General features: G+C 41.6%; 1 protein-coding gene across 9 annotated transcripts in view; it reads right to left on the bottom strand.

Moving 5' to 3' along the window:
* Window positions 1–22,829, bottom strand: part of RB1CC1 (RB1 inducible coiled-coil 1) — a 169,115-nt gene extending 146,286 nt beyond the window's left edge. For all 9 annotated transcript variants that reach the window (XR_012157216.2, XR_012157218.1, XR_012157217.1 and 6 more), the window contains exons 1-3: window positions 22,559–22,829; window positions 7,945–8,062; window positions 2,852–2,981 (exon numbers count right to left, since the gene is read on the bottom strand). Coding sequence is in view for 6 of the 9 variants with exons in the window: in XM_073331179.1 (XP_073187280.1) it covers window positions 2,852–2,922 (71 nt within the window). In the remaining 3 variants the exon portion in view is untranslated. The remainder of the gene's footprint in view (window positions 1–2,851; window positions 2,982–7,944; window positions 8,063–22,558) is intronic.
* Window positions 22,830–24,740: the final 1,911 nt, after the last annotated feature.

Here is a 24,740-nt window from a genome sequence, read left to right as displayed (position 1 = left end):
AAGCATGGAATTTCTATCCATAAAGATTCTATGGTACAGTCTGATTTAATATTACATTTGATTCTATGCTTTCTTTCACATATAGTGCCATTCTCTCACCAATACGATCTACTTGGTCATTCCTATAGATTTTGTATTCTGGTGTTATCATGTCCTACTGATTATCACAGTTCCACCAAGTTTCTGTGATGGTTATTATATCAATATCCTCATTTAATACCAGGCACTGAATTTCATCCATCTTAACTTTTAGACTTTGCGCACTTATATAGAAGCACTTATAAAATTTGTCAATATTAGCTATCTTCCTTCATGTGACTGGTGCTCTGCTGTCTCTGACAGACATATTATAGTTACAGATATTTTTGGGACTTATCACAGAATAAATGAATGCAACTTTTCCATTTGACTGTTTCTCTTCAGCTCCTACCTGTACTTTATCAACTTCTATCCTCGCCTCTTTACTAGGGTATAGAGAATATCCATTAACAGATTTCCCCCAACCCCCCCAAAGAGACGTGTCTGTCTGAACCGTGAGCTCCTCCGCAACTGTTGGCTTTCCCCCAGACCTCAGTTTAAAAACTCCTCTACAACATTTTTAATTTTACATGCCAGCAATCTGGTTCTGCTTTGGTTTAGGCACAACCCATCCTTCTTGTACAGTAGCTCCTAGCTTAACGTTGTAGTTATGTTCCTGAAAACTGCTATTTTAAGTTAACAATGTTAAGTGAATCCAATTTCCCCATAAGAATTAATGTAAAGTGGGGTGGGGGGGTAATTTTTTTTTCACCAGACAATAAATATATATACATATATATATATACACACACACACACACACAGCATAAGTGTTAAACGATTTAATACTGTACACAGCAATGATGATTGTGAAGCTTGGTTGAGGTGGTGGAGTCAGAGGGTGGAAGAGGGTGGGATATTTCCCAGGGAATGCCTTATTGCTAAATGATGAACTAGCACTTCGCTGAGCCCTCAAGGGTTAACACATTGTTGTTAATGTAGCTTCACACTACAAGGCAGCAGGAATGGAGAGAGGAGACAGAGCATGGCAGAGAGAGACAGAGACACACACCGTGTGTGTGTGTGTGTGAGAGTGAGAGAGAGACTTGTGCTTTGCCCCTTTAAGTATGCTGACCCCACTCTAAGTATACTGCCTTTTTAAGTAGATCAGCAAGTTGAGAAAGGAGCTGCTGCCAGCAAGCTCCCTCCATCCTGAGCCCTGTCATGCCGCCCCCGCTCTGTGGAGATAGAGTGCAGGAGCAGGGGGAGGGGGACACCCTGACATTAGCACCCCTATTTTCCCTCCCCATCCCTCTACACAGCAAGCAGGAGGCTTCCAGGAGCAGCTCCAAGGCAGAGGGCAGGAGCAGCACACGGCAGTGGGGGGAGGGACACCTGAACTGCCTAGCCATTGATAGCCTGCTGGGTGGCTGCAGCACAGGGAATTTAGGGGAGCTGATAGGGGGCTGCTGGTCCACCATGGTTCCAAGCCCCCACCAGCTAGCTCCAAAGGGCTGCTCTTTCTGCAAGCAGTGGACAAAGCAGGTGGCTGCCACACAGCAGTTATAAGGGAGCACTGTACAACTTTAAACGAGTATATTCTCTAATTGATCAGCAGCGTAACAAGGAAACAATGTTAACTGGGATGACGTTAAGTGAGGAGTTATTGGATAGGCTCCTTCTTTCCTAACAAACATAAAACCCTTCCCACACTATCCACGCATTGAGACCCCACAGTCCTGCCTGTCTACCTGGTCCTGCGTATGGAACTGGAAGCATTTCAGAGAATGCTACCATGGAGGTCCCGTCACTGGTACCTACATCTACCACGACCACCAGCTCCTCTGGCTTCTCCCCAGCACGGCATGTAAGTCTGTCTAGATGTCTTAAGAGATCCACAACCTTTGCACCAGCAGGGAATTTACGATGTGGTTCTCCTGGTCAACACAAACCCAACTAAATACATTTCTAATAACTGAACACCCTATTACTAACTGTCACTTCTTAGTAACTGGGGTCCCCTCCCCCTCATTGTAAAAGGATACCATGACATCTGGAAGGAGTTGCAACTACAGGATTTTTTTTGTTTTTAATATTTGGTGTATTTTTACAACCTTGTATTGACTGGTCCATTATACATCCAGTAAATGCTAGAACGCTTTAGAAAATTACATTTTAACTTCAGCAGGAAATATACAGTGAAATCACGATGTTGCATTGGAACATGTCAAGAATATTGTCTTCAGTATGGATTGTCTAATGTAACACTACATTAGACAATCCATACTGAAGACAATATTCCAAATGTAGCCAGACACAAAGCTTATGTCAGCAAGGCACTGTTGCCTGTTATGTGCACCATTCCAGCAGCCTTTTATTTTTTCTTCCTGATGCTACACTATGCCCACAAACACCACATCAGGCATCTTTCTTCCAGTTTCCCTTTCTGGGCATATTTCCTCAATGATTAAGAAAATACTTCAGAGCAAATTAGAAATTTTATTTTAGTTTTGTTTTATCATTTTAAATACTAGTAAATTCCTGGCTGCTTCAGATTAAAAGAATGACATTTTATGTATAAAAGTAATGCACTGTATATCAGTTACTGACTATGCGAGATAGTACATTTTGGCTACAGCTGCATATGAATATTAAAAATTGTATGGCTCCACATTCATAGAAACAGGTAGATTTTGCTGGTAGTTGATAATTAAAATGAGTACTAGTTGCAGAGACTAATGTTGCTGCTTACACAGATGGTGGATAATTTCAGTATTCTGTCTAGTGTGCGTACACACACACACACACACACAGCAGTTCACTCATTTTCTTACTTTTGTACCGCAAGTTCTGTGTCAAAGGTGAGGGTAGTTCCAGTGTTGACCACAAATACATATAACTTCATGATGATTTCTTTGTGTTCCTGAAGTTTATACCTTCCACTTTGGTAGTATCATTTAGAAACTGCAAAGAAACCGAAGCACAGCATATCACTTACAGTTAACTCACTTTTTAAAGAAAAAGCTAGGAAGGTAGCTAAACCACAAAAGCAGCTTATTAGATCTTAAATCTTTCAATTGAGAACATACTGAAAGGGCCCATGATGGGTTATTCCAGTCAGTACACCTGCATTGTGGCAGAACTGATGTAATTGCTTCCAAATCATCTCCAGCAGATGGTGAGGCATTGTCAGGTATTGTCATTTATTATTCCGGACTATTTTGTGGCTATTTGTTTCAGTAGTATGAAATAAAACTATACAATTATTGTATAATGAACATAAAAGCACATCACACAAACCAATATTTGCTTACATCTCTAGTATGTATATTTGCAGTTTATCATCTACTATGTGTTTTAATCATGTCCTCTTTCACCACACAAAATCCTTAACAACAAACTTGGACTAGCTACCAACCTTTTGAAGGGCTTTATCTTTGTCCCCAGTTTTTGTCAGTCAGAATTTGTTTGATTTAAAATCCATTTTAAATATATGGACAGAAAGGTCACGGCAGTAGTTACCACTCTTATTTTTGTTGGTGTTCATCTTACAGTGGATTGGCTGACTGGTGTCCCCAAGTTCCCTCCCCAGTACCCCAGCAGTGTGACCTGATATAGGGTATGTCTACACAGCAAAAGCTGTGCACAGGCTTGCCTACCTGAGCTAGCTTGAGTCAAAATATAACAGCAGTAACAACAGTAAGGAAGTATGAGTGAGTAATACAAGCCTGGCACACACTCTGAGTACGTACTTGGCTCATTAGCCTACTACGTACTAGCAAGATTCAATCCAATACAAGGGTAGGTTAACCCAGGCAGAATTTTTGCTGTGTGGACATACCTATAATTGGCACCTTTTGTCCTTTATTATGACCCCTCTCCCTCCTGGTCTATTGTCTGTTCTTGTTTTTCTTTCGTTTTACCTTTGCATCTATACTGGTCCCCCTTCTCACTCCTCTACCCACTAGAAGGCTAAATGCTACTTAGAGTTACTCCTGGTGGGAATTCTGTGCCAGAATATTACAAATTCTGCAACAGAAAATTAAAAATTATGTGCACAATATTTTAAAAGTCTGCAAAATTCTGAATAGTTTATTTGTCACCAGTTTCAATTATTTTTGGTCATTTATTTCAAAATACCTGTCAGCAAGTATGCCCATAACAATACAGACAACAAAAAAGATTCAGGAAATGTTTTTTGACAAATAGATTCCTTACTAGGCATATTAATACTGAACTGTGAGATAATTCAATCAAACTACAATACAGAATCATATTTCCTGCACCCCTCAGAAGCAGTGCAAAGGCTTGGGAGAGTCAGGGATAATGGAGGACCTGAAGGAGAGGGAAGTAATTGCTGGGAAGGAGTCTGGATGTGAACTTGGAGGGTTGTTGGATATGGGTGGGAAAAGTATGGAACAGGATTTTTTGGGGGGGCAGGGAGGGATTGTTAGGCAGCTTCCCCCATGCAGACCCTGGCTGACCCTTAGCCTCTCCCATTCAGTCAGGCACCTCTGCCCCTGTCCCCATGTGTCTCTGCACTCCCGCAAAAGGTAGAACGACAGCAACTTTCCGGCAAAAGCTTTTTTCTGCACAAAAAATTAAAAATATGCATAGCTCATGAAATACGCACACACAATTTCCCCAGAAGTATTAGAGTGGGAATATGTCCACTGCAATTGAATCCTGGGTTTTTCCAAAGACTCAACCCATGCTTCCCTGACCAAACACAGCTATTGAAAAATTAGATGCTTAGAGTTGGAGAAGCAGCAACCTACTATCTAAGAGAAGGCAAGCTCTTTGGGGCAGGGACTATCTTTTTGTTCTGTGTCTGTACAACCACCAGCACAATGGGATCCCGGTCCACAACTAGGGCTTTTAGGCACTACAGTAATACAAAAAAAATAAGAATTTGCTTTTGAGCAGCTGCACACCACTTTATGTGACGCCAGAAGACCACACTTGCAACATGGATACAGAACACAAGGGATACAGAACACCATTTGCCACATGGATACAGAACACCATTTGAACTTCCATGCTGTTTCTTTTTCTCTGCCTTGTACAAGGAGGGAACACGTCTCCTCTCAACTTTTCAGACTGAGGAACACTCAGCTGAAGGGAAACATTTCGATCCACAGCATCACCTCCGAGTACTAAATCAGTGGGTGTGCATATCCACACTGCAATCACACCACTCTCCTTTTACAGCAGTTAAACTAAGTCAGGCACATAATCCAACACAGCATCTCGTGTACTGGCCCTATACATCAGAAAAGCAGCAGTTTATGGAGGTTTGTTTTGTTCTAATAAGTAGTTTCTCGCATCCTTCAGTGTCTACCTCATGCAAAGCAAAAGGTATCTCCTGTTCTTTATGAGGAAAATAGTGCATTTAGTTGGCACAATGTGACCAACCTGATCTGACCTACCTACAGGAAAGAGATTCATGTGTTTAAAGCCTATGGACAATTAAATCCTTCCCCTTCAATGCTGAAAAAAGGCTTAAACACACAAGCAAAGCAATACTAACAAGAACCAAATACACGCTGGGAACTTTTGTTTTTGAAAGCTGGATTTGTTATCTTCCTAAACTGTCTCAAGGTTGTTCTGTTTACAGACTAAGAGTGTTTGAGTTAAAGACAACTACTAGAAATGACTGCTATTGAATCCTGGGTCTTTCCAAAGACTCAACAATTATAAAAACCTAAGGATATTCTGAAGAGGAAGCGTGGTTATTTAATTTGGTGAGTTCGATATCTATTCCTTTTCTTCCCCCCCACCCCGCCTCCATTCTGAATTAGGTTCTAATGGGTGTTACCATTCTACTGGACTATGGCACATGGCATTTTTCAAGTCTGACAACATAGGTTAATAGCCCCAGATCCCTGCACTAGTCTGCTTGCCAGATGCTGTACCTACTATATCTGACAGTAGGAAAGAGGTGAAGTCTGCCATCTGAGAAGGGGTCCTCGTGTTCTGATGCCATCTTTCTGACCTCACTCTTGTCCAGATACACTGCCAAAATTCAAGCCCATAAGTTTCCACCAAGGCAGATGGAAGCATTAGTATACAAAAGGCTCAATCATTTTTACTACCACGTTATCCAATCTTGCACTAGTGAGGAATTAAGGGTATGAATTTTGCTACCACAGATACACTCAGAGAAACCAGAGATCCTCCCTGCTTGAGAAAGGAGACACAAATTTTGTCAGAGCCGAAAACAATTACTACTACCCCACTATCTGAACAAAAATGAGCACTCTTTCCCTCTTTCTTCTCCTGTCTTCAGTTGCATGTTTGTGTCTGGCCCTGGAGAAGCAGAATTTGACAAAACTGAAAGCTTGTGAGCAACCTCTTCCAAATTAGTAGCAATTCTGAGCCAGTAAACAGCTGTAGGAGAAATTTCAAAATGTATTTCAAACACACTGAAAAAAGCTCTTCTGCTGCTGGAGGAATTCTGGAAAGTTAGGTCTTGTCTACTTGGAAGAATTTTACTCGTTATAAGAATATATAACCCCATTTGGACATACTTATTGCAGCATAGTAATGGCTTTTTTCAGTTTAGCTTAAATTCTTTTCCAAGTGACTTAAGCTAAACCTAAAAAAGCCACTATTATATTAGAATAAGTGTGTCCAAACAGAGGGATATGGCAGTATAACTATTGATTTAAATTCAAACTTCAGGTTATTCCAAAGCAAAATGCACTTTCCTTTGTATACAGACACTAACAACAAAATACAAGCGGCAGAAGGAGTCAAACAAAAATGGAAGTGTGGGAAAGGCACCAGACTAAATAGAAATTGAAATGGAGGGTGGGGGAGACAAATGGGCAAATAAAATAGCTACCAACTCAAAAGACTAGCTCCGGAAAAGTTCAGAAAAATCTTGCCTTCTAAATTCTGGAGCTGTGCTCTCTCCCCACCTTTTCAAACATACATTATAGGAAATACACAAACTAGTCAACACCTCTATTTTTACCTCTGGGGTTCAGAGACTAAAACATTGTTTTTAGGTAGAAAGCAACACAACAGTGTTATATACAGTGCACCCAATTCTCCTCTTACTTCCACCTATTTAATCCCAGGTAAAACATTGAATTTAGTGCTAATTTACACTGGTGAGAGAGGAGTACAGTCTCAAAAAAAATGTTAGACTGTGGAATGATCTGGTGGATTCTGAAAAATGGACTAGCAATCATTGCTATAATTCCAAATCTTAAAAATACAACTTAATTATAGGTTTAGTAGCAGCCATGTTAGTCTGTATTCACAAAAAGAAAAGGAGTACTTGTGGCACCTTAGAGACTAACCAATTTATCTGAGCATAAGCTTTCATGAGCTACAGCTCACTTCATCGGATGCATCTTAATTATAAATCAGTGTCCATAAACAAGTTATCACAATAAGTTGTTTTCACCATAACCATACCTGAATCTCAGTGATGAAGAATATAAAACTGTTTCTATAAATCACACAAACTTGCTAGACAAAACAGTCAAACAAAGCTCAGCAGGAATTAAGTATGATTTGTTATCCTCTGGTGTTTCGGTATGGAAAAAGCTAATGGTGCTAATCATCATCTATTCTCTCAGGATGAAATTCATCCCTATGCAGAGGGCTGGAACAAGGCTTCTTCAACGCTTGTGGAAAAAAAAGTCCTACTTTGCAGATTTAAGTGGCACTCACTTGGTAAGTGGGCCAAAAGCTTTGTGCTGCCCCTGTACACAGGGGTTACTTAATCCTCAGAATTCTTTCATAATCCTTAATGATGAAGCTAGTATTGCCATTTTTTACATTTACAAAAAACCAAAATCATTGACAAGATCAAACCAAACATAAGCCAATCTATAGGATAACTGTCACACATCACCATGTAGTAGACTTAACTTAAAAAAAAAGTTACAACTTCAAGGGAAAAAAGGATTACCTTCAGGAGCTATACAGAGATACCACCTTCTTTAAAACACAGCAGGATAAGGTGCACATTTGCTTCAGTTGATTTTGGCAACAGAATGGAATGAGTGTTCAAAATGAGAGTAAAATACCTGCAAACAAAAGATACAGAATGTAATTAGGAATATCCATAGAATGCTTGGTTAAAACTGAACAATGAAGAAGTTTTTATTGCCAGTGCTGCACCTCAGAGGAGCAAATTGATGTATCTATGTTACAAACATTTAATTACTCTAATTTTGTGACATTTTGCTTAATATTTGTTTTAAGTATTACACTTTCAACAAACTTTTTCAGTAACTACAAAAAGAGTTAGATTAATTTAAGATTAGTCAATTGCTGTAAAAACAAAAATTTAGTTACATATGCTAGACCTACTCAATTAAACTTGAGACAAAAAACACCACCAAATTATAAGTTTAGATACAGAAGGAGCAGAGAACTCAATATCCAGGGGATTCTTCCACAAATTAGAATATTTTCCCATTTCCTTAAGAAACTGAGAACCAGTAGTTAAATTTTAAATATAATCTGTAAGTGTTTCTTCACACACTTCCAATACTACTGCTTCACTAGATTGTCCTAAAATACTTAAATGGGAACTCAGGTTAAAAAAAATAAACATAAAAATCAAATCACTACACAGACTAAAAATAAAAAGAACAGGAGTACTTGTGGACCTTAGAGACTAACAAATGTATGAAAGGATAAGCTTTCGTGGGCTACAGCTCACTTCATCGGCTGCATAGAATGGAACATATAGTAAGAAGATACACACACACACACACACAGAAGGTGGAAGTTGGCATACAAACTGCAAGAGGCTAATTAATTAAGATGAGCTATTATCAGCAGGAGAAAAATAAACTTTTGTAGTGATAATCAAGATGGCCCATTTAGACAGTTGACAAGAAGGTGTGAGGATACTTAACACGGGAAAATAGATTCAGTATGTGAAATGACCCAGCCACTCCCAGTCTCTATTCAAACCCAAATTAAGGGTATCTAGTTTGCATATTAATTCAAGCTCAGCAGTTTCTCCTTGGAGTCTGTTTTTGAAGCTTTTCTGTTGCAGAATTGCCACCCTTAAGTCTTTTACTGAGTGGCCAGAGAGGTTGAAGTGTTCTCCTACCGGGTTTTTGAATGTTATGATTCCTGATGTCAGATCTGTGTCCATTTATTCTTTGACTAAAAACAGCATTTTTAAAAATCTAATTCAACTTTTCCTATTAGTGCTAATTGCTTAACTTTTTCCTTTTCAGTGGCATTCCTATGAGAAGAAGAGATATCACAGGTGTGACAGAGAGAGAAGGGAGAGATAGAAATGGAAGGGACAAACACGAAGTGGAAAGACAAAAACAGAACAGGGGCTAGGTCCAGATACTGAAGGCACAGCACAGTCACGACCTAACTTGTGATCAGGGGAGTTCTATAAATGAGATCTTTAAGACACAAGATAGGAATCTGTATTACCAGACAAAATACAATAATTATAAATCATGCCATTCAGCTTAATGGCTAAGCTATTATTTAAACATAACACTTGCTACAGCAGACAGATGATAGAAAAACATGAATACAAGAAAAATGCAAAGATTAAAAAAAAAATGAAAAAGCTACCCAAATCAATACAAGTAAAAGAATACAGCATCTAACAGAAAAAAAAATCAAACACAAATTAACCATGTTGTATTTAGATCTCCTGAAAAACGTTTTCACTATTTTGTGTGGTGAATTTGCAGTCAAAGTCCAATTATTAAATCGGTTTAGCTTCTCAAAATATTACAAGATGCAGGGTTTTTTTTCAGGTTAGTGGCAACTCTGAAAATCTGAGTTAATTTTAGAGATGATTCATGAGGTGCAGTTAATTGTTTTGTCACAGAGTACTTTAAAGCTTATTAATTTCATTTAGCACATTTAGAAAGTTAATTCACTTAGCTCAACACTGCTTATTGAAAACAAAACAAAAGCCACCCACCCAACAAGTGCTTAATTTGTAATGAAAGAGGTGATGGGGCTCAAGCAATCTTTTTACATTCATAACTGATGCACCAAGCCCAGAGGTGCCAGGGATATGAACTGCCAAGCCTAGAGGTGCCTCCAGGCCTCAGTCCTGGCAAAAATTAAGCACTGCACCCAACCAACAAAACCCTCTGTTACATCCATAAAAACTGGCCAATGTAAAAGCCTCCTTAAAGGCATACAATACCAACTCTTCTGTAACAACGCTATAACACTATGGCTTTCATAACATTCCAGGCTCGATGCAACATGTAAATGGTACCAAAGTAACTTTTTGGTCCATTTGTGCTATATGTGCAGAATCTCCATGTTCCATTGTTTGATTTTGCTTGAACAATCCTTTCAGACTACAAATCATTTCCATGCTCATGAGTCGAAACTGGATTACTGCACTTCTGGATAATGGAGAGAGAAACAAATACAAGTTCCACAGTTCAGCTTTAAAGGCGCACTGCCAATTTGATTTTATTTTTTAGTTGATAAATTTCAAATAATTCAAGTTTCTTATAGCATGTTTAAAAAACCATGTACAAATTTCCTTTTTAAAAACAAAATAGTGTTTCTGATCCCCTGTTGATTTCCATAAGGGTCCTTTGCAGACAGGAAAGGTGAATGGGCAGACCCAAGCATGACAAAAAACAAACAAAACATGCTTATACTTAGATCCATCCTTCCTTCCCTTTCCTCTGCCAATGTACTAATGGTAAAGAACAATGAGTATAATCAGTTTACAGGACATTATAAACATAAAAATTAAATGTAAGTTAAGAATTTTATGTTGCTAAAACCTTAGTTTATTTAAAGTGAAAATTCAGAAATGCACTGTGTCACTTTATGTTTTCTTTACTCTGTTATCTAAGCTAGAGCAGGGGCGGGCAAACTTTTTGGCCAGAGGGCCACATCGGGTTTCCAAAATTGTATGGAGGGCTGGTTAGGGGAGGCTGTGTCTCCCCAAACAGCCAGGCGTGGCCCAGCCCCCGCTTCCTATCCGAGCCCCCTGCTTCTCGCCCCCTGACGGCTCCCCCGGGACTCCTGCCCCATCTACCACCCCTTGCTCCCTGTCCCCTGACCATCCCCCAGACACCCCACCCAACTGCTTCCTGCCGCCCCATCCAACCCCCCCCTTATTTCTGACTGCCCACCCCGGACACCTGCCCCATCCAACCCCCCTGTTCCCCACCTTCTGACTGCCCTGACCCCAATCCACACCCCCAATCTCTGACCACACCCTGAACTCCCCTGACCTCTATCCAAACCCACCCCCACAACCACACTGCCTGGAGCACCGGTGGCTGGTGGCGCTACAGCCGCACCGCCCAGAGCACCAGGTCAGGTCACGGCTCTGCAACTGCGCTGCCTGGCCGCCCAGAGGGTTGCGCCGGCGGTGCGGCACGCTGAGGCTGCAGGGGAGGGGGAACAGCAAGGGAGGGACCGGAGACAAGCCTCCAGGGCCAGGAGTTATGGGGCCGGACTGGAGGGTCCCGCGGACCGTAGTTTGCCCACCTTTGAGCTAGAGGCCCTTAATACACCAAAATTTGAATTTCAAATTCTGTAGGGAGTAAGCCTGTTTAAATACAACTATTTAAACTGGATTTTGATTAGTTCTAGGCTTTTTCGGAGCTTTTTAAAAATATATTTAAGCTAAAACTCAAGTTGTCATGGCTCCTTTAAGGCTGAGATTTTAATTTAAATTTATTAAATTTAAAGTTAGATGTTGCCATAGCAACTTTAACTCTGCTTTTGTACCTATGCATTTCAGGGTGGATAAAAATTTATTAAAAACAGATTTTTTTAAAAAATTTAAATCAAATACAGGGTTTTTAAAATAAACCTATTTTAAAATATTAAATTATGACAATTACAATCATTTTAATTAATTTAATAAAATATTAAGCAGTACATGTTTGCTGCCAAGTTTTAAAGGAGCACAGAATCTGGTGCAAGAAGTGGAATATAGCTGAACTGGTTGGTAATAGTAACTGTACTATAATTTAATTGAATAGCCTTGTGGAGAGAGGACAGGATGACACCAAAGAAGCCCAACACAGTAGCAATGAACTTCAGAAAGGGGAACTACACAAAAAATGAGAAGCTAGTTAAACGGAAATTAAGTGAAAAAGTCACAACAGTGAAATGCCTGCAAACTGCATGGAAACTTTTAAAAAACACCATAATAGAGGTTCAAATTAAATGTATACCCAAAATGAAAAACACAGTAAGAGGACCAAAAAAGTGCCACCACGGCTAAACAAAGTAAAAAAAAGAGTGGTTAGAAGCAAAAAGACATCTTTAAAATTTGAAAGTCAAATCCTACTGAGGAACATAGATAGGAGCATAAACGCTGGCAAATCAAGTGTAAAAATATAATTAGGCAAGCCAAAAAAGAATGTGAAGAGCAACAAGCCAAAACCTCAAAAATTAACAACAAAAAAAGTTTAAGTATATTAGAAGCAGGAAGCCTGCCAACTGATCAGAGGGGCCGGTGGACGACCACGGTGATAAAGGAGCACTTAAGGAAGATACTGCCATTGTGGAGAAGTTAAGTGAATTCTTGGCCTTGGTCTTCATTGCAGAAGATGTGAGGGAGATTCCCATATGTGAGCTATTCTTTTTAGGTGACAAATCTGAGGAACTGTCGCAGATTGAGATGTCAATAGAAGAGCTTTTGTAACAAAATACATAAATTAAGCAATAATAAGTCCCAGACCTCAGAAAACTTCAAAGAATGATATTTAATAAATTTCACTTGATTACCCAAGAATGGAAGCACTGCAGATGGCAGAGAAAGTAAAGGAACAAGATTTAAAAATACTATCAGTATGTATGAATCCCATGGAGACTCATGAACCCTTAGTATACACATCAAGCTAAGCATCACCCATAGCTCTTTACAGAAGTACATTATTCCATACCATATACCTCAAGTTTATCACACATATTGGCTTGCATGATAGCAGCAATCTATGGAGACACCTAAAAATTCATGCAAGGAATTTAGTATTCTTGAATCTCACTGGACCTCAAAACATACACAACTTTGCAAATGTTTTTTTTATTATTATTGTTGTTTTTTCATTTTTATTTTAAGGTACATCTAGTTTCACGTAGCTTAAAAATAGCTAAGGAGCTACTGACATCCATTACAGGGACACTGCCAACAATATCTAGTCAATTTCAGCTGCAGATACTACACTTCTCCCTGATTCTTCACAAGGAGAGTTTTGGTTTGGTTTTATAGTCATATTGTCCCTTTTTAGAAAATGTTATTTTCCTCCACAGTTGCTGTGTGAAAGACCCACAAAATCAAAAGCAACTAACTATACAAGGGAAACAGCGAAAGTGATAATAAAAAGTGATGTCAAATGCAGAAAGTAAACCATTTTTGTTCTGTGTTTGTAAAGCACTTAGCATAATGGAGTCCTGGTCTATGACAGTACAAATTCAGTAAAAAATAAATATGACAAAAAAACCTGATAGCTTCCATTTAAGAGTATACCTTGGTGTTAACTGAACATCAGTAGGTAAAAAAATTCAGACTGGAATGAGATTTTTTAGCTGACAGTGTCCCTGTTTTGACCAAAATTGCCATTTATTTCCCTAAATTAACAAATCCCCTTCAATCAGAATGTATCACATCTGAAGTACCCAATCCAACTATCTATTACAATAACCAAACAAATCTGAGTTTATGAGCAGAACAGTGATTAGACTGGCAATTAAGCATAACAAATGTAAGAGAAGTTTGAAAATTAGATTGTGACATTATAAAAATGAACACAACAAAATTAAGGAGACATACAGATTAAGTAAAACAAAACTGAAATTGTGACTTCTGTACACAATAGCAATCTGTACTCCAAGTCATTAAATGTGCCAATTTTTTTTTGAATAATATGAAAATAAAGAAGCTCATGTTCACTTACAACTGTCTTTTTTGTAAAGCATTAAGCATAACAAGGAATTATGCCTTTTAGGCTTTGTCTACACCCATGTTAGGATGACCGACAGCCACTGCAATAATTACTGTAGTTTTTCATGTTCACACTACCCTTCTTCCGCCGGTGGTGTGTGTTCTCACCAGTAAAGCTTGTAAGGATTTAAGTGGGTGGCTGACAGCCCAAGCTGTCAGCACCCAGCAGTGGGGCTTACAGCTGTGAGCTCTGTGCAGTGCTGACAGGCTATGTAAATAATGCAGTGTTTACACAGACACTGCGTCGCCCTAACTACATTGACCCATGCGCTACACCTCTTGTGGAGGTGGAGTCATTAGGTCGGTCTAATGGAGGACTGACATCAATGGGAGAAACCCAGTAGTGTAAACCTGGCCTTAATGTCCTCCACCTAAAAGTGAGGCATTTCATTCTATTGTATCAATGTTTTTATGTAGGTACCCACCACTCATTTCCACAGTATCTCAGGACTGATGTTAGCTAGCAATACAAAAGAAATATACAAATATAAGGTGTTTAAAGACCTAAACAAGGTTTAATTAACTGAAAATCTATTTTTAAAATGTACACTAACAACATCAAGATGAATAGTTGCCATGACAGAAAAGGAGAACTGTTTAAACATTTTTCTTTCTCCAAAATAAATAGGGATGGCAATTTAAGATGGTATATGTATAGTGTTCCACACCTCAAGTATTTATCCATGGCACGATCAGTATATATCATTGGACTGCACACTATAATAGAACACAGACAGTGGCAGGAACCACACAGTTTCACAGTTGAGCAGAAGTGTTTTGGCTGTACAGTGAATTGACAAAGATGACAAAAAAATTGTACTCAGTTTTACATGGTCATATCATTTCTGCAAGACCTGTGTCGCTTCCAAGAAGACAGGAAGGAAGTTAAAAGGTTGCTTAAAGATCAGGTTCTTTGTGGGAGAAAAGTGAAGAAGATACTAATATTAGTATGCCACATTTCCCGTCCCCTCCTCCCCGCCTCTGCCTCACACAAGAGATTGAAGCTTACCAAAAGTATACAAAGGAGTTACTTTTCTGGTAGTCAATAAATTACACTAAAATCAACAAGTCTGCATCCAGCTAATTTAACAGATATATCAAGAGTTGAGAAAGTAGTAACACTATGTTCACAAAGGATAATATGGAGAAACTTCATCTTGAACCACCTCCTAATATTTAGGGCCACTGGCAGACAGGTGACACATGCTTCACAATCAATACCAAGAAAAGTCATCCCATGTGGATGACAACTCCTATAGGGTGCATACATAATCTATGAAAAACAAAATGAAACCTTACACAAGTGCTGGATAACATGAACAAACAAATTATGTAAGCATATAAAGTGTTGTACCATTACTTTCATAAAACTAACAATTCAAACAGAACTGAGGGACAATTTCATATGCTGAACTCTAGAATAGCTGCCTCAAATCCTTGTGGAGATAAGCTATCGGAATATATTATTGTCAATTCTGAGCTAAGTTTGTATTTTAGCTGTACTATAAAAGCTTTTACTTTGATATACTTTAGTCAAGGACTGGGAAATCAAATGTTCATTTCATTTGTTTCTTTAAACTTTGCTGATTGCTACTTAAAACATATTTCTTCAGTTTGATTTGATGTATTTATTTCAATTTATATAAAATAAAGGATGGTACCTATTGCTTCATACTAAGCACCCTTTAGATCCTTTAAAAACACAATGACAAAAATTCCCTCCTTATAACAGCAGCAGTTTCATCGAACCACATCAGAAAGAAAAAGAAAAAAAAAAAAGGGCAGAAGCAGTTTAAAGACTGAAACAATATTCTTTGTCCATCATCAGCCCCTGTCATAACTTGTCCCTGCATCCTTCTGTAAACTAAGGAAGAGATATCGCTTTGCAGAACCCTAAAAATCACCACATTTGCATTATTTTCATGTGATGGGGTGAACTCACCTGGCACTGGACAGGGAAAGGTTAAGTCACATCCCCATAAGTCTACCGGGCATGCTCAAGGTGAAGCACTTCTATAAAAGAGAGCAGCCCAGCTCAGTCTGGGCTGACTGCTGAGGAGGAAGGATGTTCCCTGCTGGCTCCAGCACAGGAACAGCTGGAACCCAATTGCAGAAGCCAGAGGTGCCAAAACCCAGACAGATGCCCAAGTGCATGTGGACACCCGAGAGGGACCAGTGGCACCCACTAGAAGCCTGGAGACCCTGATGATGCCTCAACGAGGACTCCCAAAGACATGGTAAGAAGTGGCCTGGGGGGGACTAGTTATAGTCCTGTGGCAAGCCGGTGTGTTTAGGTCAGAGTCCTGCTAGCTCGGTGGTGGAACGCTCAGCCACTGCTAGGGCCCTGGGCTGAGACCCAATGGAGACGGGAAGGCCCACATCCTCCTAGGTGATGGCCCACTGTCCTCTAGGCCTTACAGCCTTAAGTGCTGGGGCAACTCTGACTCTGGCCACTAGGCCTTAGAGCCCTGAGGCCAAGAACAGTCCTATGGACTTATTCACGGAGTAAACTTACCCTGCACTGGACAGGGTACCCCAACCCTGTCACTTCTCAGAAGAGTAAAAAACCAGTTCCAAAGTCAAAGAAAATTCTCTCCAAACAAACTCCTTCCTTCCCTCACCTTGTTTTGTTTTTTGTTTTTTTTAAAAAACCAGCTCCTGCATCTCTACTTAACACAACTGTAGAACTATGACCTAAGACTACCTCTCCCTGTATGCAAGTAGGTCTAAGACCATTGAGGGCTTTATAGGTAAATACCAGAAACCCTGCATTCTACACAGAATCCAGAGTCCGTGAAGATCACAAAGCCACAACCCATGCCAATGGCAGGATACGCCACTAACAATCAGGCTACTGCATTTTGCAGCAATTTAAGTTTCCCAATATATTTCAGATAAAGTCTTCTATAGAATTCACTGTAGTAACCTAACCCTCAGTTGACAAAGGTGTGGATGGCAGCTGCAATAACTGCACCCAAAAGAATGGACATAAATAAAAGGAAGACAGATAATCTAATCATTAGAGCTCCACATTAAGGAAAAGCGTGAACAGCATAATATAGAAACAAGATAAAAAACTTATACCACAGTGGCAACTCCTGTCCCCACTCCAGATGTTGTGGTCTGGTGTACAGTGTTGCAGTGCTGCTCAGTCAAATTTGGCCTGTCTGCCCCTCTGTCATGATGGGAGGAGTGGACAGGCCAAATTTGAGTGAGTGGCACTGCGACACCATGTGCCAGGTTGCAATGCCTGGAGCAGGGTGTTAGTCCTAGCCCCACAGGACTGGAGCTGCTGCTGTGGTGTACTTGCTTTGCCAACCACCCCCAGGGTTTCCTACCCTTCCCCCTGCCCCTGCGTGGCAGGACCCCACCCCCATGTCTCCTGTGATTAAAATAAATATAAAAAAGAATTTAATGGGATTCCACTGATCATCTAATAGGACCAGGAAATCCTACCAGAATCCTACACTGCAAACTTGAACAAAAGGCAAACATACACCTTCATTCAAAGGGGAAAGAGTCAATACTTGTGTTATTTCCTAGTTGCTCTCCCAATCAACCCAGCATCACTTAAGTTCTATCTGGATTGAGCCTCAGTTTACAAACTGCCTACCACCCCGACCCCTCAAAAAACCCTACCTCAGATCAAGGCCTTTATGCTTTCTTTTTGCCTCTCCCATACCCAAGCTATTAAGACTTACAACAAAAGAAACCCGCCCTCTCACAATCAGTTTCAGCTCAAGACTTCTGCACTAGTGATCTAGCCATCTTCCCATCTGCTTCATTTGTCAAAAGCAGACTCGCTGTAAATGCGGATGACCTGTGAAGCTGAACCCAGGGAGGATGGTACCTAGGAACCACTTCATCAATGGTTGAGTACAGTATTCCAAACCACTGACTACATGGTTTGTCAGGGGGACAGTATTGTCCCTCAGAGTCCTCTAGATATGCTTAGGTCACATTAGACTTAGAGGGCAGATCATGAAAGTAGGACCTGCCCTGATAAAAAGCTGTGCTCAACCTCAAATTAGAGAGAGTAACCTATGCTGACGTAAATGTCAGTGAGTACTATCATTGCACCAGCACTTCATGGAGACTCCACTATATCATGAGGAAACAGATACACTAAAACCAATCTCATTTTAACTCCATCTCAGAACTCTTATATACAAGATGGACACACCTAGAATTGGATCCAATTATCTTGGGTATACCATATTCTCACCTAGCAGGCACCAAATGCACTGAAACAAGTCCTGCAACATTCTCACAGTATATGCATCTGTGTAGGCCTCATCCCTTATCAAATAACTTATCTTACTGACTACTAACCACGCACTGAATAACAAGAAACAAAGGCCAGGATTCTCCTCCACGGACACCTTCTTTTACAGATTTAAATTTACGAACAAAAACCAAAGGAAGCGGGAATACAATTTTCAATTCTACCATACGCCTTAAGTTCTCATCTTGCCTCATCTCCCCTTGACACACATGAACAAACCCAAGTTCTGGAAACAGAATCCAATCTCCAGTTGATGGCACCATTATTCCTTATATTCCTTCCACCACTCCTTACAGTGGCCAAGAGTTCGTGCAAAAGATCACCATCCACCTTGCAGCTTGTCCTGGAGAAACATCCTGATAATATCACTATTCACCCAACAGAGAAGTCCTCAATACTTCCACAAAAATTCCCACTCTCATAGACTTTAAGGTCAGAAGGGACCATCATGATCATCTATTCTGATCTCCTGCACACTTAATTACAAATATGAGTATTTCTAATGAGGTAAACATTGTCCATATTTCATCTCTCCACTGGTTTCTCCCATTACAAGGAAAAGTAGTAACAATTCACATTATATGAATTTATTCCTTCTCCATACATATTTAACAATAACCTCCAGCAATTACAAATAAAAGTTAAACAGTTTTAAACCTGTGTGCTTTTTCCCCAAATGTGAAATCTTCCAAGCATGTACAATCTTGTTTATTCCACTGTGTGGCCAGGTACAACACTAAACTTCTAATATAGCCAATAAGTCTTCAGAAAATGTTTTCCAAGGACAAACCATTTTTTTTTCCCCTTTAAATACCAAAGAGGCCCAGTTCACTAAGTAGATCTCAGGCATTTAAGACTTTATAAAGTTGCTGGTATTGATCCATATTCCACACAGAATTCAACAGGTAGTCAGTGCAGATCAGAGTCAGACTAGCATAATATGCTCATGGTGTGATACTGCACTTATCTACATGTGTAATGTACTTCAAAATGTAGTAGATACAGCATTCCTAATCCTGGCTTTACCACTGGCTTCTTATGTTCTCTTGGACAAGTCACTTAACTCCCCTTTGGCACAACTTCCTTCAACATCCCTGATACTAGGATAGTAAAATGTTTTGAAATCTACAGATAGCACTTAGAAAACTAAGTATAAATGTAGCTACCTTCCATTTATGCCAAGTATGGTGACTGGATGAAAAACTATGCATTGTCCTCCTTCTAAATGTCTCATTTCCTTCCTGTAATTAGCGGATGTTCTTTTTTGAGCATATGTAATTACCACTAAAATACATGACATGCCTTCAACAGCGGGGACTTGCACAAAGTACTCAAAGCATCTGATATTTTATCTAAAAACTTAGTAGCTTCACAATGGGGGAAAATGTTTTTACTTTGATTTTTCCAAGATAATGGAAGACTTCTCAATTATCCAGTTAATCAAATAAGAACACTATCTAACAACTTTGGAAAGAATCTCCATTCCTATCCCATATGTTTTCTAGTGTTTTCTATTCCAGTTTATTCATAGACTGGTGGAAAAAGTGTTTAACATGTACCAAAGAAAGTTTTAAATATGTATAACATTGAAAAAATGCCTCACCCCATCATCTAAGGTGAAAACCAAAATGGTATAACAAAAATGTACACATTCTCAAGAAGACTGAGTTCAACCTGCCCATTTTCAAATTCATTTGAACAGCTGAATTTTATTAACAGTTTTACTTCTAGATCACAGGTCTGACCACCATTTGGTAGGAACCAAGAGTATATGATGGCTGTTTGGAAACATGTATGAGTAAACACTACCCACTCATTTAACTTTTAAGTGTCCACATCTCAATTTACCCATTTAATGACAATTGCAGTAAACAAGCTAAACACTGAATTGACATGCAGAACAGTCTTATCTCAAGAGGCAGCCCCTCCAGACCAGCACTGACAACTGGAAAGATTTATGCTCTAACTCTTCTATGCATTGTTATTGTTTAAGAGCAGACAATGTTTGTCAAGAGCAGTCCCTGCCCTAGAAAGCTTATGATCTAGAAGATGTACATAGAAAGACACAGTATGCACCGTGAGATGGGGAGAAAGGAGCTATATTTATTAAATATTCTTAATTGATCTTCAGGGTTTACCTGCTACATGCAGGCGGGCTGAACCAGCAAGGGTAATAACCTGGTGAGAAGCCCAGCCCATTTGCTACACATGTGCTGGTGGGAAAGAGGGCAGTACCAGGGTGCTATTCTTTTTTCATATCCACTTCTGGCTGACAGCTGTCAGATAAATGTGATGCTCCCCCACCCACTTCTAGCTAATGAAAGGAAGTGCATTTTTATCCCTTCTCCAGCCTCCTTACTGCCCCCCTTCCTTCTCTTAAAGTTTCCTGGCTGCTCTGTGTGCATGTATGTCTAGTGGTAGGGAAGTGTCTGTTACTCTCCTCTTCTCAGCTACCTACTATAGATCCTCCTCCTCCTCTGTTAAGAACTCCATGGCCGGGTTCTGCTCTACTTCTCCCAAGCAGCCACATGAAAAGCAGGAAATGCACTGGCACAGTTTGTCTACAGATTGACGGAAGTAACACTAAATCAGTTTTCAGAGTAGCAGCCGTGTTAGTCTGTATTTGCAAAAAGAAAAGGAGTACTTCATCCGATGAAGTGAGCCGTAGCTCACGAAAGCTTATGCTCAAATAAATTTTAGTCTCTAAGGTGCCACAAGTACTCCTTTTCTTTTTATTAAATCAATTTATAATTGATTCATATTTGGAAGGTTAGCAGCAAGGATTGTAAAGCTTTTTAAACGAATGCTTACATTCTGCGTAAATAGCATATTTAGGCACACACGTGCCTCAAGGAAAACATCCTAACCTGCCACTGGGAGCAGATTTTAAAGTCTTAACATATCATTTATCTGTGGTGTAACTACATTCACTTCAGTGAAGTTCACACCTCAGCATATTTCATTAAAGTCTCCCATTAAAGTGTTTCCAAAGTTCTCAATTGTTAGGGAAAATTTACTTAATCAAAATGCTTAAACTAATATGAAAGGTGACATCTATAATGCACTTGATGTGATAACTGCACAGTGCAGGGAGAGGTGGTGTTGTCAGGTCAGACATCAGTATGAAAATCCAATATACAAACAACTGTATTACATTAAAGAGGAGCAGATTGCTGGTGTAAAGAGTAATCTGTTCAGCCTCTCCTGATAATGCAATTATTTAAACATGTGCTTAATTTTACTAACAGAGTACACTACTTACATTAGTAAACTTCAGTGTGTACATAAGTGTTCATGGGATTAGGGCCTTTACTGGCAATAAGCAATGACTATATACTACATTTTAGCACTGAAGTTATAGCAGGGTGCTATGAGAGTCTAATGTAAAGACGTGTTTTACAAAATATAGCACTCTAACATATTTTAAAATAGGATTAATTTGTACAATTGTAACTGTAAAAAAGTACATTTGACATTATTCCTTTTTAACTTTAAATGTGCTCAACTACTCACTAACTAAAAAATAAATTACTCTACTCTGCAAAATCTGTTCCCAATTATTTGTACTAACAGTCACAAGAAAGAGCAGATGAACCCTAAACAAGGTAAAAAGAAAATTCAACTTGAGTGTACACTGTGTAGTTAATAGTTTGAAAGTATTATTCTTAAGAAGTAATGACAAGGAGAATCCAATGTGAAAAAGAGCAGTAGACAACATGTGTTTTCCAGTTTCTATGAAACACCAGAAACTGAAGATACAGCATGCTCGCAGACCTAACACTTCTTACAGGGTTTGACTGTTGTCAAAGGCGGGCACAGAAGCGTGGACAGGCTGAGTCATTCCCTGTAGTAACTTCAGGGCGAATCCCCTTCCCGATAGCGGTGGGAAGGGAACACAGAGGACAGCCCCGCCCGGCCAGCCCCGCTCCCTCGCGCGCTGTTTACAAACAGCCTCTGCCAAGGTACGGGTCGGCCCCAGCCCTCCCCAAGGAGATGCTGCTCCTCGGGTCACTCTGAGGGCAGCCCCCCGTCCATCTTCACAGTGACCCCCCGAGGCAGGGGAGGGATCCCACCTCCACCCCCACTCGCCCTTCTCTGCTGCGCCCAGCGGGTGTCAGCCGGGCGCGCTGCTGGGGACAGGCCCACGCAGCCCAGTGAGCCACTCACCCCCACGAGCCTGCGGGGAGGGGGAACCGCCACCCCGGGGGCAGGGCCTCGCCAGCCTCCCCCCACTAGCTCCTGCCTGGCTCCCCCGCCCCTCAGCGGTCAGGAGGGGGCTCCGGGGTCCCGCTTCCCCCGGGCGAGACTCACCCACAGTGGCGAGGCGGCCCCGCGCACCATCCTGCGGTGACCGGCAACAGCGGCTCCTCACTGCGGCTGGGTCCGGCCCATGGGCTCCGGACGCACCCAGCAGAGCGCGGTCGGGGGCTCCCTGAGGGGGCCTGGGAAAGCGCCAGACCCGGGGGAGGCGGTTGAGGGACTCTGGGCACCGCTCGAGCCCCCCCACCGTCCTCCTGGCGCAGCCGCTGCCGCTGTTTGTTATTGTCGTCACTCTCTTCCGGCGCAGTGCACGCTGGGTAAAGGAAAGCCGGGAGCGGGAGGGGAACCATAGAGAGGAGGCGGGCGCCGGACAGAGCGGAGCCGGAAGGAAGGAGAAGGCTGAGGGGAGGGGTCCCGGAGGATGCTGAAGAGCAGGCGGCCGGGCTCGGAGGAGCGGGGCGGGGGGGAGAGCGGCATGCGCGTGCAGTGGAGCGTCGCGCAGAGGGGGCAGCCGGGCTTGTGAGCGAGGTCCGGGGGCGGTGGCAAGAGGCTGGTTGTGGGGCTGTGGGACTGAGGCCCACGCACTGGGGGCCGCTGGGTATGTGAGTGAGGCGCCGGGGGGGGGGGGGGGAGAGAGACGAGAGTGGGTGTGTGTCTGAGGTCCAAGCCCTAGCCACTCCTACCCCATTTTGCGTGCTCAGGTAGAATTACCTCATGTGACACCAGTTCTCTTTTCTGCTGGCCTCCATAGTCCCAATCACGTAGGGTAGCTAAGTGGTATGTCTACAGTTGGAGCTGGGCACGTGATTACCAGCTTGTGTAGACATAAATTATAGCTGGCACAGGCAGCAGCTAGTGGCCTCACAGGCTAGCCATGGGAAGTAACCTGCCTGAAGCCAGAGGGTACGTGGTAAGGGCAGCTAGCCCAATCTGCCACCCAGCACTGTCCCTTCTACCCCAGCTGTGCCAGGGGTGCAATTTAAGGGGAGGCGGGGCGGGAGACACCCTTGAGCTTCATATAGGAGGTGTGGGATCTCCCAGGTGGAGCTGTTAGCTTCAGCACAGCATTAGTGTGAAATGTAAGTTCTGCAGGGGAGATGTACCCCTGGGGCAGGGAGTCAGTATTTTGTTTACAAACAGTGGCAGGGTGATTAAGATAAGAAAGGGCTGGTGATTAAATTAAGTGTCTGGAAGTCTAGCCTGTAAAACAGGAATACCTGTGGGAGAGGGGGAGGTATATTTTTGAGAGAACATATGGGACTCTGAAAGAATACAGACAAGCCCTCTGAGCCATGGTTACATTCAGAAAAGGAGGCAATTTGGGGGTGTAGGGTGAAAAGAAGAAGCCAAAACCAAGGGAAAGGATAGCAGTAGTACGGAGAAGTTCCCATGCTACCTGTGGTACTTATGTAGTCCCATCACCATAGTATTTGAGTCCCTCACAGGGTCTAAAAAACAGGAGTATTTGTGGCACCTTAGAGACTAACAAATTTATTTGAACATAAGCTTCTCTAAGGTGCCACAAGTACTCCTGTTCTTTTTGCGGATACAGACTAACATGGCTGCTACTCTGAAACAAGGTCTACACTATTTCTCCTCACAGCCTCTCAGTGAGGTGAAGCAGTGCTGTTATCCCCATTGCATGGATGGGGCACTGAGGCACACACAGACTAAAGGCCAGATTTTCAAAAGTATTTAGATACCTTGTGGGATTTTCAAAAGCACCTAGAAGGTTAGGTTTCAGAGTGGTAGCCGTGCTAGTCTGTATCAGCAATTGATGAGGTGGGTTCTAGCTCATGAAAGCTTATGCCCAAATAAATTTGTTAGTCTCTAAGGTGCCACAAGGACTCCTCATTGTTTTAGAAGGTTAGGTGCGTTGTAAATGCCATTAGATGCTTACTGCCTCTTTGGGCACAGGCGCCAACTTTTGTTGGTGCCAGTTGGTGCTCGTGCCCCTGGCCCTGCACCCACCCCCGCCCCAAATCCGCCCCTCCCTGCCCCTATTGGATCCCTCCCCAAATCTCTGCCCCAGCCCCGCCTCCTCCCCCCTCCCTCCCAGGCTTGCCTCAAGAAACAGCTGTTTCGCAGCACAAGCGCTGGGAGGGAGAGGGGAGAAGCAGGACCCAGCGGCACGCTCAAGGGAGGAGGCAGAGGTGAGCTGTAGCAGGGCGGGAAGGTGCTGGTGGGTGCAGAGCACGCACCAATTTTTTCCCATGGGAGCTCCAGGGTGCCT

The sequence above is a fragment of the Lepidochelys kempii genome, chromosome 2, assembly GCF_965140285.1.
Source record: "Lepidochelys kempii isolate rLepKem1 chromosome 2, rLepKem1.hap1, whole genome shotgun sequence".
Classification (NCBI taxonomy): Eukaryota; Metazoa; Chordata; order Testudines; family Cheloniidae; genus Lepidochelys; species Lepidochelys kempii.
This window is presented reverse-complemented; position numbering and strand designations above follow the sequence as displayed.